At 44.9% G+C, this 14,724-nt stretch overlaps 1 protein-coding gene across 23 annotated transcripts in view; it reads right to left on the bottom strand.

The window, feature by feature from the left end:
• Positions 1-14,724, bottom strand: part of nrxn3b (neurexin 3b) — a 302,073-nt gene that overhangs the window by 45,573 nt on the left and 241,776 nt on the right. For all 23 annotated transcript variants that reach the window (XR_008947310.1, XM_057016587.1, XM_057016607.1 and 20 more), the window contains one exon: positions 7,512-7,693. Coding sequence is in view for 22 of the 23 variants with exons in the window: in XM_057016587.1 (XP_056872567.1) it covers positions 7,512-7,693 (182 nt within the window). In the remaining variant the exon portion in view is untranslated. The remainder of the gene's footprint in view (positions 1-7,511; positions 7,694-14,724) is intronic.

Here is a 14,724-nt window from a genome sequence, read left to right as displayed (position 1 = left end):
CTATTGTCAATAAAGCTTTGTCATGGAGACAGTCAATAGTGGGGGGATTAAATAAATACAAACTCAGTAAAATGCGCAGGTACTCACTTTCACTCCATGAGTGAAGAAGCTACACACTCAAATTTGATCCCCCTCTTTCTTTATCAGCGAAAGGGAGGGGGAAAAAACTTCTAGCTTAATCCTCCATGAATACATTTGCAGTGTGTACATGTGGGAACGTGTGCGTGTGTGTTGGTGCGTCAGCCAATCTGCCACACCGCCGTTGATATTGAATGCTGAAGATTTCTTTTTTTGTGCCTTCTTTCCCCAAGATTTTCTAATGTTGACGTTTATCACTTGAGCAGGCCTGCAATTTATCACCCTCTTCTTCTTGTCGATAATCCAAAAGGGAGGGAATTTGCTAAAATGCGAATCTCTCCCTATCATTTGGCTTCCCTCCCCCTCCCTTCCAGGCTGCCTATCTAGCTCTTTGTCCTGCAGCAGCTTCAGGTGAGAGACAGCGGTGGTGCATGTGCAGGTGTATGCTCCTGATGTGGAGCCTTGCGGGTGGGATTTAAGGGGTTCGGCACCTCAAACGGCTGCTACTCCCTAAATCGACCCAAAAGTCCTCTGAGCTTTCACGCTGTCCTCGTCACAGGCTGTTCCATTTAGTGCACAGGCACTGGCTACAGTTGGAAATGAGTAAATAGAAGAAGTTTCCCAAAAAAAGATGAGGCTCACTGAAGTAAACTGCTCTGATCTTGGAGTTACAACCTGCTGGATCGGCTGGCTGAACGCAATAACACTTCACTATAAGGTGGCAGGAAATAGACTTAGATGAGAAATGGTGATATCCAGTGCAGTCACTCAAGGTAGAGATTGGTACTTGGGCCCAGGAGTGATGGGGAGTGACAAGAGGATGAGGCGACAGGACCAATTTTTAAAGGCAGTTTGGTGGATTTCTGCATTCGAGTGTGAGTCCTTGCCATTAAAGGTGAGCGTAGCAGCTATGGTGGGTCCAAAACTCTGTGTATATGAGATGCAAAGCGTATTTTAAACTACCAATTTCTTAAGATTCATGCCATTTTCTATATAGCAGGAAAACATTAAAAACAGTAAATCCATGCCATGAGTCTCATTCCAAATCCTGAACATTCAGCAATTATCAAAGCTTGAAAATCCCAAATGACATCAAAGGTGTTTTCAGATGTTTGCGATGAGCCCCCAGTGTGAAAACCAATCAGCTGCTAGGAACAATCACATTTTATCCAGAAGTTTGGCTTGACAAGCGGCTCTCTCACAGTTTTTCTTCGCAGCTGAATTCTAAACGAGTGGCTGCTTCACCCCGTCTAACCTTCAGTGGGAATCTGAATAGAGCTGTGGCACTGAAGCACAGAAACTGAAAGATGAAATAGAGAGATGGTGTAGCTGCTGGTATTTAGGAGCAGAAGATGTCAGAAACATAATGCAGGACTTGGAATTCATGGCCCATGTGCAGTCTTTTTGACCAAGAATAACTCCGATAACAATCAGAATTCTAAAACACCCTCATCTCGCTACCTCTCTCTCCTCTATTTCCACCTCTTATCCTCCCATTCAGCTTTTCTGTCTGCTCTACATTTGAATGAGCCCAACGCTCTCCCGATGCTTTGATCTTCACCTCTTCATCACTCAAATGGGATTCATGTGCAACCATGAAGTTGTGAAAATATGAACATCTCCCCGAGCGGCAGTCGTCAGTGTGAGGCCTGTAGATTCTTGATTCTCATTCAATTTTTCATCTATATCTATGAAATATAGATGACTGAGGGTAGAAGTGCGTGCGCTTATGTGTGCGTGTGTGCGTGTGTGTGTGTGAGATCTACAGCATTAACCGTTTCCCCTGAAGTCCATTCGGAGGACATGGCTGACTGACAGCCAGATGTCCCCGAAGAGCCTTTGAGTCGTGTCTAAAGTGTCGCTGTCAGCGCACCGTGGTGTGAACATTCATTGAAGGAGCCTGTGGAAATGTGTGTGTTTGTATATTTACATGACCGTGACGGAGTGTGGAGGAAAAAGCTGAGAATGCACTGGGATGCGGGGGTGTGTGATCACCACTGAAGTAAAAATAACGAGCGTGAAGGCTCCTGTTACATATGTTTTCGTGTATCCGCGCTTGCTTGCTGTGAGAAAATACAAGAGGCAAAAAGCCTTTTGTTGTAATGTGCAGTAAGGTGTGGGCATGCTTTCTGTGTTTTCAGCTGAAGCGAAGGCGTTCCTCCATGTTCTCCATTATTGATGTAGCGAGCGTTCATCCTCTGGTAATCCTCCTGATTCCTGATCATCTCTCTAAAAATATATGGGCTAATAATTGTCACATTAGCCAGATGGCTGCAGCTAGGGATGACAGGTGGACCTGGTCTTTGCAGGCCAACTGCTGCACCACAAAGCTAATCAAGGTTTTACTGATGCAGATATATATATGTGTGTGTTGCCATGTATGAACTCTTTCCTGCCGATTTGTAGCTGCACAAGCTCATCTTTGCAAGTTTGGAAGTTAAAAGAAATGGCTGGAAAACACCAAAGTGGATGGGAGTGTGTTTGGTATCTTGACAATGTGGGTATTGGCTTCAGAATCTGATTTTAGTTGGAAGCAAGATAGAACATGCAAAATTGATGAAGAACTAGAGGACGGGCGCTGGAGAGAGAAGTGAACACGAAGCAGTGGCTCAGAATCTGGTGGAATGAACGCTGGGGCATCTTCCCTCCTCAAAATATTTGTATGTTCTGCTTGTGTGTTTCAGAGACATGCATATGGAGATGAGATGAACATGTCCAGGGTGACCTACATCAGAACCAGTGGCAGTGCAGACAGATTAGAAGTTGATGGAATGGGGGCCAGGCAGCATTGTTGCAACCGCACATGTTGACCTTGCATCATATCCCTCAGTCGGGCAGGTACGACACCAGCCTCACGGGCCGCTGATCCAGTTTCACTCTCATGTCGCTATCAAACCCTTTGTCTGTGTAAGTCCTTCCAGTCTCATCTTATGCTACCCCAACCATCTCATGGCTCGGTTTACCTGACTAAAGCCTCAAAAAAGGTTCTAGGCCGGGACAAAAGCAGGTATTACTTGTTACAAGGCCTCTGCCTGTTCCAGTGCGACAGTAAGTGTGCATGTGCAGCATGAAGCTCCTGCTGCAGGAACAGCTAAATGGAATGTAGCCATCATTAATTTTATCACTGACACGTGTGCTTTTCCTCATTGCGCCTTGTCACAATAACGGGCAATAGCAGCACATTTTGATTTATAGCACATAAATATCTTATTCTGCAGTGGATATAATGGCAATTTGTCAATTCATAACATTTCTAATCCCCCCGAGCCCTTGTATGAAACATTACAGTCGTAACTACAACAAGGTTGTTACATGCACTGTAATAAATGTGTAGTTTTCAAGAGCTAAAGTGCGATGAAACTAAACAAATGCATAACAGTTCTTTAAAGACATCTCTGAAGAGACTCAGTGTAACCACCTATCGCTATGTGACCTTTTATATAAGAATACCGTGTGACGGCTTACCACACGTACACCATCTGTTAGGTAGTACGCTAGTTAAGTTAAGCTGCTGTGAAAAAGCCACAACATCAAAAGAATCCCCCCCCCACAACCAAGAAAAATATAATAACAATATCCAGGTTTATATACTGACCTTATGGGACGCAACCTCTAATATCTTGTACTGATAAAATTCTGCTCTTTACATCAGTCATGTGACAGGGAAGGGGGAAAAATCACCCAACTGTGCTGCTTCAAACAAATGATCAAGATGAACTATGATAACGTCGACTGCAGCTACTGCGTGAAATGACTTCCTCGGTACAGTCTGGCAGCTCTTTAGGTCTGTGGGGAAACCACGTGGGGGAGGGAGGTAGGAAATACAAATAAGAAGCTGTAATGTCAGAACCTGTGAATCATAACCACAAACATGTCCGTCTCTCCTGCTGAGGTTGGATAACTTGATGTGGGCCACACATGGTTGGTGGGCTACGCCCCGATACACACAGATACACATGAGATATCTTCTTTGAGGCGTGTCAGAGAGAGAGAGAGAGAGAGAGAGAGAGAGAGAGGAGGAGGCTGAGAGAAGGATGAGGGAAACAATGTGATGGATGGATGAGGGGAGGCGGCAGTGAGTGATGTGCTGGATGAGTCTACGGTACTTCAGAAACAACTGATTAAATGCTCCATACATAAATTAGTGTCTGGGAAAGTAGCACTCGCAAGGCTGATGGCCGAAATGATGCGGCTCGGCCCGCGTGGCGTTCCATGTTCGCCTCCACGGCCATTCATCACATACCATAACTTGAGTCTGAGAGTCCGCGCTGGGCTTTTCAATTATCCGGCTCTGCAAATTAGCATGAGGGGAAAACTCAAGTGGGTAATGGAATTCCGGGTGCTGGAGAAGGCCTAATTGGCTGTCAGTGTATGCGTTGGAGATGGGGGAGGTAAGATTAAAATATCTCTGGAGACCGACATGAAAGCATGATTCAGGTGGGATCAGAAGTCTGTGAGAGGCCCGCGCTGAGGGAGCGGAGAAACTCATCCACCAGGAGTTGATTTCGAAAGAAATCATTTAACTCCAACTTTGAAATAACTCGCATAAAAACCTCGTCTGACAAATTTAAGAGGTCTTAAGAACGATTACTGAAATATCCCACAGGCTTGCCTCAGACTCAGCTGTGGTTCTGGCTCTGTTGGTCCTTTCTGGAATCTTATCAGTTAATTTGGGCAGCCTGGCCAGTTCCGTCTGAGCTACAGCAACAGACACGGCCTCGCTTTTAAAGAGGATAATATGAGGTTGAGGATGTTAAACCTTCTTTAAGGGGGTGGCTTTATGATGCTTTAAGAGGTCTGGCCAAGCAGCAACACCGTATTTGATACCTTTATAATGAAGCTTAATCAACTTTCTTCAAAATTTCACCATTTAACTGTCATTTTCTCCATAAAATGAAAATTGGAGCTGTCGGCTTAATAACTTTACATGGAAAGTGATGCCATATTTTCACGGTGACAGTTGCTTGGTACACGGGGGGAGGTGTCAGACTCCTTATCTCTTCAGGTGTTGGGCTTTGATTTTCTCCTTTAATTGGAATCCAGGAGAGCTGTCAGGCGAGAAGCTAAATGGAGCAATCACAATTTCAGCTTTGCTCGGCGGTGAGCTGTCGATATGACGTCGCAAGTTCGTCTGATGAATTTATCATGTGACATGAAAGCAGCTCTCTGCTGTATTGACTTCAGCACCGATTCCTGAAGTTTCCACCATTATCTGTCCTGTCTGATGGTGGCAGTTGCTCTGTGACGCTGTAATCCCGTGTAATGTGCAGAGAATATGTTAATCTTTACTGCTGAGAGACTGTGAGTCACAGCGGCTCCATCACCCAGCTTTAAGGCTTTCTGTCAAAGACCAAAACGTACACACTTAAAAAAATAAAAAGGTATAATGAAAGTCATCGCTCTTCGTCTTTCGGCTCTGATTACCTTTGTGTTTGTGATTCCTGCTCCAGGTCACAGCTCAGACTTTAGATGATCAAAAAACATTCTCGACTTTACCAGAAACGAGACTCTCGGTTGTTCTCAGTAGTTAAACACAAACGCAACAATCTCTATTTTAATTCAGGCAAGCCGTGAGCTAATGGTGGAGGGGGGTGAGGAAAGATAAAGCAGAAAGAAAACAAGAGGGAGAAGAAGGGAATCAGTGATTAGGACTTAAAATGTCTTGTACGGCGCTCTGGGCTCCGTGTGAGCATCAAAGTGCCACGTTCAAATGATCACGTTTTTGGGAGAAATACATAAACACAAATAAATATGTCCTGTTTCCATTTGATAGCATCTAAATGACCTGCTACTGCTCTAACTTTAATCTGTTAAATTAGTATTTTTGGGAGTGGGCCTCTTATTAAAGTTGTTTAAAATGAATTTAACCCTGAAACACGCAGTCCTGTTGCTGCCTTCAGCATAATTTCAAATCAAATCTGCCTCCCCGCTGTGACGACCAGCCACACAGTAAAGATAATAATAAAAAAAAACAACGATCTGTGCCGCCCTGTGTCACGTGACAGTAGACCCTATCTTTGGCTGTGCTGGCAACTTCTTCCTGCAGCGGAGAAGCAACCACCTGTTACCAGAAACTGAGCGGAGCAGAGCCGAGTGGGCCTAAACGAAAATAGATCCTGGATTTGACTATTTGGTGTCATGGCTCCAGCTATTAGAGACATCAAAGGGTGCTTTATGGATCTTTAAAACTGTCTGCCTCACCTAATAATTGCAAAGGCTAAGGTAATGGCTCTGGGCCTGCCAGGACCTTTGGTTGGACATTAATCTGGAACAGGTGTAGCCTTGATCTCCATCATTTGAGCTGCTATCTAACGTCATTTCAATCAGCTCGTAACATCTACTCCTTCAACAGAATTTATACGACACGCATATGGTTTACATGCAGATTTGTGAGAGCCTTTGCCGCGGCAACCTTCCTAAAATGTTCGGTACAAGTGAGGATGTGAGGCAGAGTGAGTCACAGCCTGCAGCTCTGCGCTTCAATGTTCACTCAAGAGCTGCTTAATTATTTATGGTTAACCTGTGGTGAAAGAACTGCTTTTTACTCATGTTAATGTGTAATTATGGTTGTGTAATTGTATATGTCAATATCGTTATTGTTATTCACAACTCAGGTAAAAATGGGTCTTTTTCTCTCCCTTTAATAAATCCATGAGCATCATTAGAGAAAAGAAAGGAAGCTCCGACCACCTAATGTTAGCAGCCACCCTACTGGAGTAGCTGTGCTCCTCCTCCAGCTCCCTTTAAGGGTTCCTGCAATTACTCACTCAGTTAGAGACGCAGGGAAGTGCTTCCCCCCTGCCTTGGCGAGAGTCTGTGCAGTTTTGGAATCTTTCCTCAGCCCGTGTCCTTCTTTTTACTCCTTTTACTTAAACACATGCGAGTGCATAGACACCCCCCCCCCCCTCCCCCCGGATGCAAAGGCAGTCCCGAGCTCGGTCCAAATGGAGGCTTCTCTGCACCACACAGCCGACATTCAAGAGGTTTTAAACTGCTTTTGCAGCTCCTCCTCACTGATCCACTCTCCTACCGCCCCCCCCTCCTCCCAACACACACCCACCTCACACTGTATCTCTGACACACTGACTTTAGTAAGTGCACCCATCCGGCGGCTGTTGGTGATTATGTAAATGCTTAATGCGCATGTGAGGGAGTCAAACACAAGGTCAAGAAGTGAGATTATTAAGATGCTGCACAGTCGATCAGCTGAGAGCTCCAACCCCCCACCCCCCACCCCCGCTGTTCTGTCGTCTAACTCCAACATGTGGGAACACACTGCATATGTATGGATGGCCACATTTATTATTCATGCCGGGCGTCAGTTTGAATACTGAAGTGGGGAGTTACTGTATAGAGACTTGGGCTTACATATATATACTGTCCATCCAGCTGCTGAATCCCGCCTGATTCTGAAAATGACCGTGATTACTTACGATGTGGAGCATGATGTAGTCACCCAGGCGGGGGGCGCTGTCAATGCGGACCAGAATGCCATCTTTGATGGTGGTGCTGAAGCCTACCGCCAGCCGGTCTGTCCGTGTGCTCGGCCTCTCGTTATTGGGCCAGGTGTATGTGATCAGCCCCCCTCCTTTACCAAAGATGTAAGTGGTGCCCGCTGTGGAGAAAAATAAGGGAAGGGATTAGATTTGGTCCCGAAAAAATAAATTAGAAAGCAGAAAAACAGAAGCATTTACAGAGAGAAGGTAAATCTGCTTTTATGATGTTAAAACAACCCTAACAAGACACTTGAGGCCCCCTCCCATCAACATCAAGGTACTTTTCATCCAAAAGTATCTCAATTCTCTACTGTAATTCCTCTGCAGATAAGGCAACAAAGAAATTATGCCCTTTTTCTATTTTAAGATTCTTAATGGTATTCAGTCTCCACCAACTTTTGGGCAGAAGTCAGCAGTTCCCCTGGCGTCATCTATGACCTATCCTTCTAAAATATAGCTCCTTTCTAGGGAATAACAGCCAGCATGACCAGGAACGGATAAGTCTCCCTATCCTCATGTATTATATATGAGACCTGCAACCAAAGAACAAAGGCTGGCACAAGAAAGGAGAGAAGGGGTTGAGGAGGGAAAAAAAATCGAAGAACCTTCGTCTGGTTTAATTTGACAAATGCAGTGGAGAAAAAGGGCAGCTGTCCCAGTGGGGGTGGAGAAGCTCGGCAGAAAGATTTTTTGTTGTTGTTATTACATCTGCCTCTATGTAGATTTGTGTCAGATTACAGACTCTGATAAGATGGAGCTCAGCCCTGAGCCACAAAATCTGTGAGTTGTTTTCTCAACCAATGGACAGTTAAATAATTAAAAAATAAAAACAACCCAAAAGCTGGATTATTTGGCTGCATCTTAAATAAATTGAACTGCTTGATTTCCCCACTGATTCAATATCCACGTTGGGATTAAAACAAACATTTCTTGAGCCACTTTTTGGACGCAAGTAGGCAAGTAGAGACTCCTGGCTTTGTAGAGGAAGACACCATAGGCAGGTTATTGGGAATGAAGATTTAGGTTCTTCCATCATTGGAACACCGGAGGAGTATTGACATCTGCCTCTGCTCTGTCTGAGTGACAGACGATGAGACCATGTCTCTTCAGCATCACCTGGCTCCCTCCAACTCTTTCCCCTAAGCAACAAAATTGCCATTCACTTCCTCTACGAGTCATCTGAACATCTGTTTGGCCTTGTGATGGGTGACCAGCTGTCTCACTGTTTTCCCTATGAAGTAGCCAACAATCTGCTCGGAGGTCCACGATACCCCTGGGACTGCAAGAGCATATGGACGAGAGGACGTAAGAGAGAAACGGGGAACCTGTATCCACCAGATGAGCGTCGCAATTTGCCTTCAGGCGCACAAGTACGTATGAAAATGGCGTGCGGAGCCAGCGATGCTAGCCACCAGCGTGAGTTGCCCCAATGACTTTAGCAACAAATTAAGTATTGGCTTTGCCGTTCCACTGTTAGTTATGAAAAGAGAACCCTTCACTTCCTGTTTCACCCATCTTAAATGAGACACTTCCTGTGTGGCATCAAGTATAACTCTGAGAAAATGCAGGCAGCACATAGCAGCCTGCAGCCAGACTGTGCCAGGATTGCCCCTGCTGTCACATAGCCTCAAAGTTTCATGGCACCAAAAGAGTTCAAGCAGACTTGGGATCAGTTTACCCGGCAAACGAGCGAACTTTGCCTATCACACGCCATTCTCCCTGCAGGGCATGACGATGATGAGCAGCAAAGAAACAGGCACCCCGGGGAGCCAATTATCACATTGAGGAGATTTGTTTAACATCTCAGGAAGACAATGTTGGGCATGAAACACACACAGGCTGCATAACACACACTCACAGGCGAGGCCACGGATGCACATTGTGACACTAGGAGGTGCAGAGAAAGTGAAGCGAAAGTGTGCAAACACGTGTGCAGAGGCGCAAATGCTCCAAATGTAATGCATTCTCACACAATCACAAGAGTAGGTGATTATTTGAGCCCAGAAAAGAGAGAGAAGCCAAAACTCTCTGAAATGTACCCAATCTCTCAAGCTCAGACTGCACAGGCTGGATAACAGAGAGGAGAAGTCTGCTGCATATCAATTCATGCATTCATTGCAGCCGTTCATTGAGTGCGGAGGCATTTCTGACACCAGAGAAGGGTTCACAAGAGAAAATGAGCCGTATGTTCAAACAAGGGTGAAAAGATGCTCGTCAAAAGTTTCATGAGAGGAGCGAAAAGTTCTTTTCTAATTAAGAGTGATTGAAAAGAGAACAAAACAATTGATTTCCAGTCAACGAGAGTAATGACAGTAAAAAGTCAGAGAAGGCATAATATTATTTACCTTTTCATGCATCTTCTAGCCTGTATTCTCCTTGGATCTTAACCTGAGCACAACCTTAGTACCGACCTAGTAGTACCAACTCATGTTTTAAAATCATTTAAAAGCACTTAAACTTAAGGTCAACAAATAGAATTGTTGAAAAAAAAAACCTTCCCATTAAAATCAACCAATCGTATCACTTTTGGCACAGGATCACCTCACTAACGAGGACTAAGGGGACTTAAATTAGCTAGCTAGATTAGTCAGAACCACTTTGTGTTCTGATAATTCTACTATTGATCCAGTCAAATGCATCAAATAATTCCTAAACACATAGATGGTGTCTGGGGTTCTGAGTTGAATTCCTTTGTTATTACTGTAGATTTTTTTTAACAAAATGTCTTTTCCACCCCCTCTTTTAGAGAATGCCGCTAATAGCTGCTGTTGTGAGACTGAAACATTATGCCAGTAAACAGCATTAATGTATTTTTCAGCATGCATGCCTGAGAACACTGACACCCCGGTGAAAAGCCAACTGCAGGTGAAAAATCATCAAAGTTAAATCTACAAACAGATATCTGCTCAAAATGTTATTTGTGGGGATCAGAGGGGACTTTCATCTCCATCTTTGAATAATGCAATCTCACCATGGCCACTGGGTATTGGAGGGATCTGAAATCTCACAGGAGCAGAGAGGCGCTCCATTAGTGAGAAAACACACTGCAAAAAATATTTACTGGCATTTCACTAGGTATCTCCTTGATAGTTAACAATGGAACTAATATGCAGTTCTTTCCCCTTTAACTGTCACGTTTGATGCATCTACAGGGTCTCTCTAAATGGAGGGAGCTGCAGGACTAGGTCAAAGCTTTGGCCTCTATTTTGCAAAGGTCCCCTGAGGCTCAGGAGCGCAGACAGAAGGTCAGGACACCCGACTGCCCAAAAGAACTATGTCCTGTCCTTCACACTCCACATGTGACATTAGCCAAGTACAGAAGTCAGCAGAAACAAATTCTGGAAGGCAGCTGATAAAAATGGGAAGATACGGATGCCTCAGATAACTGAAAGTCAGTCGCTCCAACGCATTTTTTAAAATCTATTTTTTCTCCCTCACTATCTCTACGTGCACATTTAAACCATACTAGCCACCACTGCAACTGAAGAGCCACCAGAGCGGGCAGCTGCCACGGTGCCTGTCGGCCACATGCAGGTGGTGGTTTGTGTGCATACTGAGATAAAACCTCCTGTTTAGAGGCAACTAGTACAGGACCTGCAGGGAAATACTAGTCTTACCAGCTTCATCAAGGCAGTGGTCAAGGCTTTTTTTAAAAATTAAATAAAAAATGAAGGATGAAAGAAAAAATGGAAAAAAAAGAAGGTGCTGCTGGGCCAGTGGATAAATGCCTCAATTCTGGATGCAAAGGGCCAAACATCAACAGGCCTGCACACACACACATGCAGGCCTTTTTCTGCTGTGTGTGTGTGTGTGTTGTTTATGTGCTTTTATGTCTTTTCCCTTGTTATCACCCGGGCACTGCCAGAGCCCCGGGGGACAGGAAAAGAAGACAAACATGGTTTGATGTGGTCAAATTTTCTCCCATCAGAGAATAAAGAAAGGGAAAATAAAAGGAAAAGGAAGCCTAAAAAAATAGAAACAACCTGAAAGTGAGATGCGAAATGTGATTGCCTCCTCAATCACGTTCAAAAGTGGTTTAAAGTCACAATTCTTTCCCCTGCTGTGCTTCATACATGGGGAATTATTAAACCCGATGTCCTTCACACAGCCACAATGAGGAATCATTGGCTAAGGAATTGGATTGTGGGATACTGTGCTGTGTAATCACTGGGATTTATCTCCATTTTACAAACTCTTATCATTTTGTAATTCATGTTTGCAACTGTTGCCTCTCCCCTCTAGGAGCGAGTGAGACTGATTGAACATAACCTTGCTGTGGCTGTGTCCTCGATTAGTCGCCAGAGGCAAGTTCACAGCAGACAGCTGCAATAGTGGCGAGCGTGTTTGTGCTGATGTGTGTGCGTGCGCGCGTGTGCCTTAGGACTTTGACATGTACTTTGGCATATACAATGGTCACACATGACGACCATGTGTCTACCAGAAGATGAACATCATCCTCGCTGTGATTGATGAAGGGTGCTGCGCTGTGAAAAATGGCAAAGTAACGGAAGCAGCCTGTCTCCAGTGATTTACACTATCGGTGTTCCTCTTGTAACGAGTTGTGACATTATTACAAATATATGGATTAGAAGCAAAAGAAAAAATGGAGTGTAAATAAATAGAACAGTATGAAAGAGATTCATCATTAGGTGTGGAAGACACATTGTAATGTATTTATTTACTGCAATTACTGTAATTACTGCAATGTGCAGGATAAAACCAAGTAGCAGGTGATTAAAGAGGGAGAAATAGTAGCTTGGAAATGTATTTCCCGATCTTCCCAGCTCACACAGGAGAATGCATGGATTACTCTGGATTGTAACGTTTTTTGGGGTCGTGTACCGGTACGTTCTTTATGAGCCAGAGCCGCGAGCTAATGCAACAAAATAAGGCCTGGGCTCAGCAAACAGCTGTTATTGCTGCTGCTCAGGAAGTAAAGCAACACCAATAACCAGGATGATAAAGGTCCAGCCACTGGGCACCGGCTCTCATCGCCGAGATTGAAGAGTAACTGTAACTGTATTTGTGTTACAGTTGTCCAGGAAATGCTCGCATTGTTTCTGTTAGTGCACCCTGAACCAGAACCAGACTCGCCATTCAGATTCAGATTTGCTCCACTGAAAGAAACGTTCTGCTTGTTGCATTGGACTATCAATTAAAAGAGTAGGCGATGCAGCCTGTGCAGTGGTGGCAGCGGCTGCGGAGCAGCAGCGGCAGCTGCAGCGGCCATGGCAGCGGCAACTACTCGCTGTCAGCAGCGGCAGTTACCCACAGTTTGATGCTTATTTTCCGGAAAATAACCTCTTCCTGATTGGCCAACGTGATTTGAATGCAACGTTTACAGAAGGAAAACACTCAAAGCAACTGAGGCGCAGTGACTTTCAACAATGACAAAAAGAGATAAGCTCCTTTGTATCGCGCCTCACTGGCAGAGCACACGCTTTTAGAACACTAACTTGTTTGCCATGTGCACCGTGGTGTGAGGGCAAAACGGCGGAAAAGTCAAGGGAGAAAAAGTTGCCGTGCCTACAAAGTTGCCGTCTCCTTACTCACAGGCGCCGCGGAACATGTTCTGATCGCGGCGGAAGGACAACAAGTTCCGCTCACAGATGCCCGTTAATGAAAGTCGTGTATCCTCACTTTAGCCACCAGATAACACAGCAAAGGCGCAAATGTGAGTGAAACGCGCCACACGTACAGAGCAGGCAGAAGGTGAGCCATAACAAGTGTCCCCTCATTATAGCAAAACTCAGATAGCAAGTCTCCCACTCCCCCTCCTGCACATTCCCAACACTCTCTGCTGCAGTGGCAAGAGGAATAGTCTCAAATTAGGGTTTTTTTCCCCCCATCTTCTCTCTGGAGGTGTCGGCTCCTATTCTCCCTGGTTGGAAAGAAGAGAAGGATGAGCAAGAGGACAGAATGGACTGAAGAGGATTTCAGAGGCTGGAGGAAGAGACAGAAGGGGAGAGGGAGGTGATGCAGCTGAGATCCATGCAGCACTCAAGGCTCCAAAGGAGACCTGTCGGCTGACTTTAATTCAGAATTCCACCACCGGTGGAATTTTTAGGGTGAGAGAGGCGTTCTGGAGAGATGAAAGGAAAGGGGGTAAGAGGGGCGATGTTTGGAGACAGGGACAAAGGAATGCAGTAAAGGTGGAGAAAAGTCAATTTGAAATGCATAAACGCATTTTCTTCCGCATGACATGACACCTGAACGGTAAAGCTCTATAAGACCTGACTCAATCCGGCTCCTTTCTTCAGGAAAATTAGCAGTCTGACAGCTCGCGTGTTGATGTTCACACTGCTCTCCGCAAAATTAGGACATGAGTGTCTCCTTCGCATCATTCATAATTCATGACGCGTGTGAGGCGTCTCGCTTCACAGGCAGGACACACCAAACCCTGCTGAGGATTAGGTGAAGAAGATCTCCTAAAGAATAAGGGATTCCGAGATGGCTGCGAGTGGAAGCATCATTTATAATTGAATCTTCCCCTGAGGATAGTGCAACCTGTCTGCTTTTGCCAAAGCTTTGTGGCGAGCCCAAACTCCTCTCTCGCTCTCCCAGTCTGCGTCTGTCTCTCTCTCCCGTCCCCCCACAAGGACGTCATACACAAATACGACACAGAAGATTCAGATGCTGATCTTATCCTCAGGCTTTTATGACTCAAAACCCAGCTGGTAACAGATACTTAGTTTGAACTTTCTGTTTCTTAAACCTACTTTTATGGGCCTCAATAATCGTGCGAGTAGTGAATTTTAATGTGATCTTTGCAAGTGGATGCTGACCTGTCTGCTGAAAATCTCTCAGCTGTAAATGTGGACCCATAATTGAAAACAGGATATCGGTACATACTCATTAAACGCCAAGGCAAAGCACCTAGAGTCCACACGTTTCTGAAGGTCAAATTTTCAATGAAGAACTATTTTATTGGACTTGGAAAGGTCAGTGTGACGCCGGCGAGGTGGGAAGACAGTGAATGGCAGGTAGGCGCTCTGGCTTTATGGACCCACAAGGCCATTCTGGGATAATTACATATAAATAGGCTGTTCGCATTTTGCACTTAATTATCAATTATCAAAGATGTCAACTGGATTCCATAATGGCAGACCTTAAACAGCTTTAGGCAGAGATGATTTTCCCCCATGTTGGA

This window comes from Takifugu flavidus, chromosome 19, assembly GCF_003711565.1.
Source record: "Takifugu flavidus isolate HTHZ2018 chromosome 19, ASM371156v2, whole genome shotgun sequence".
In the NCBI taxonomy this organism is placed as follows: Eukaryota; Metazoa; Chordata; class Actinopteri; order Tetraodontiformes; family Tetraodontidae; genus Takifugu; species Takifugu flavidus.
This window is presented reverse-complemented; position numbering and strand designations above follow the sequence as displayed.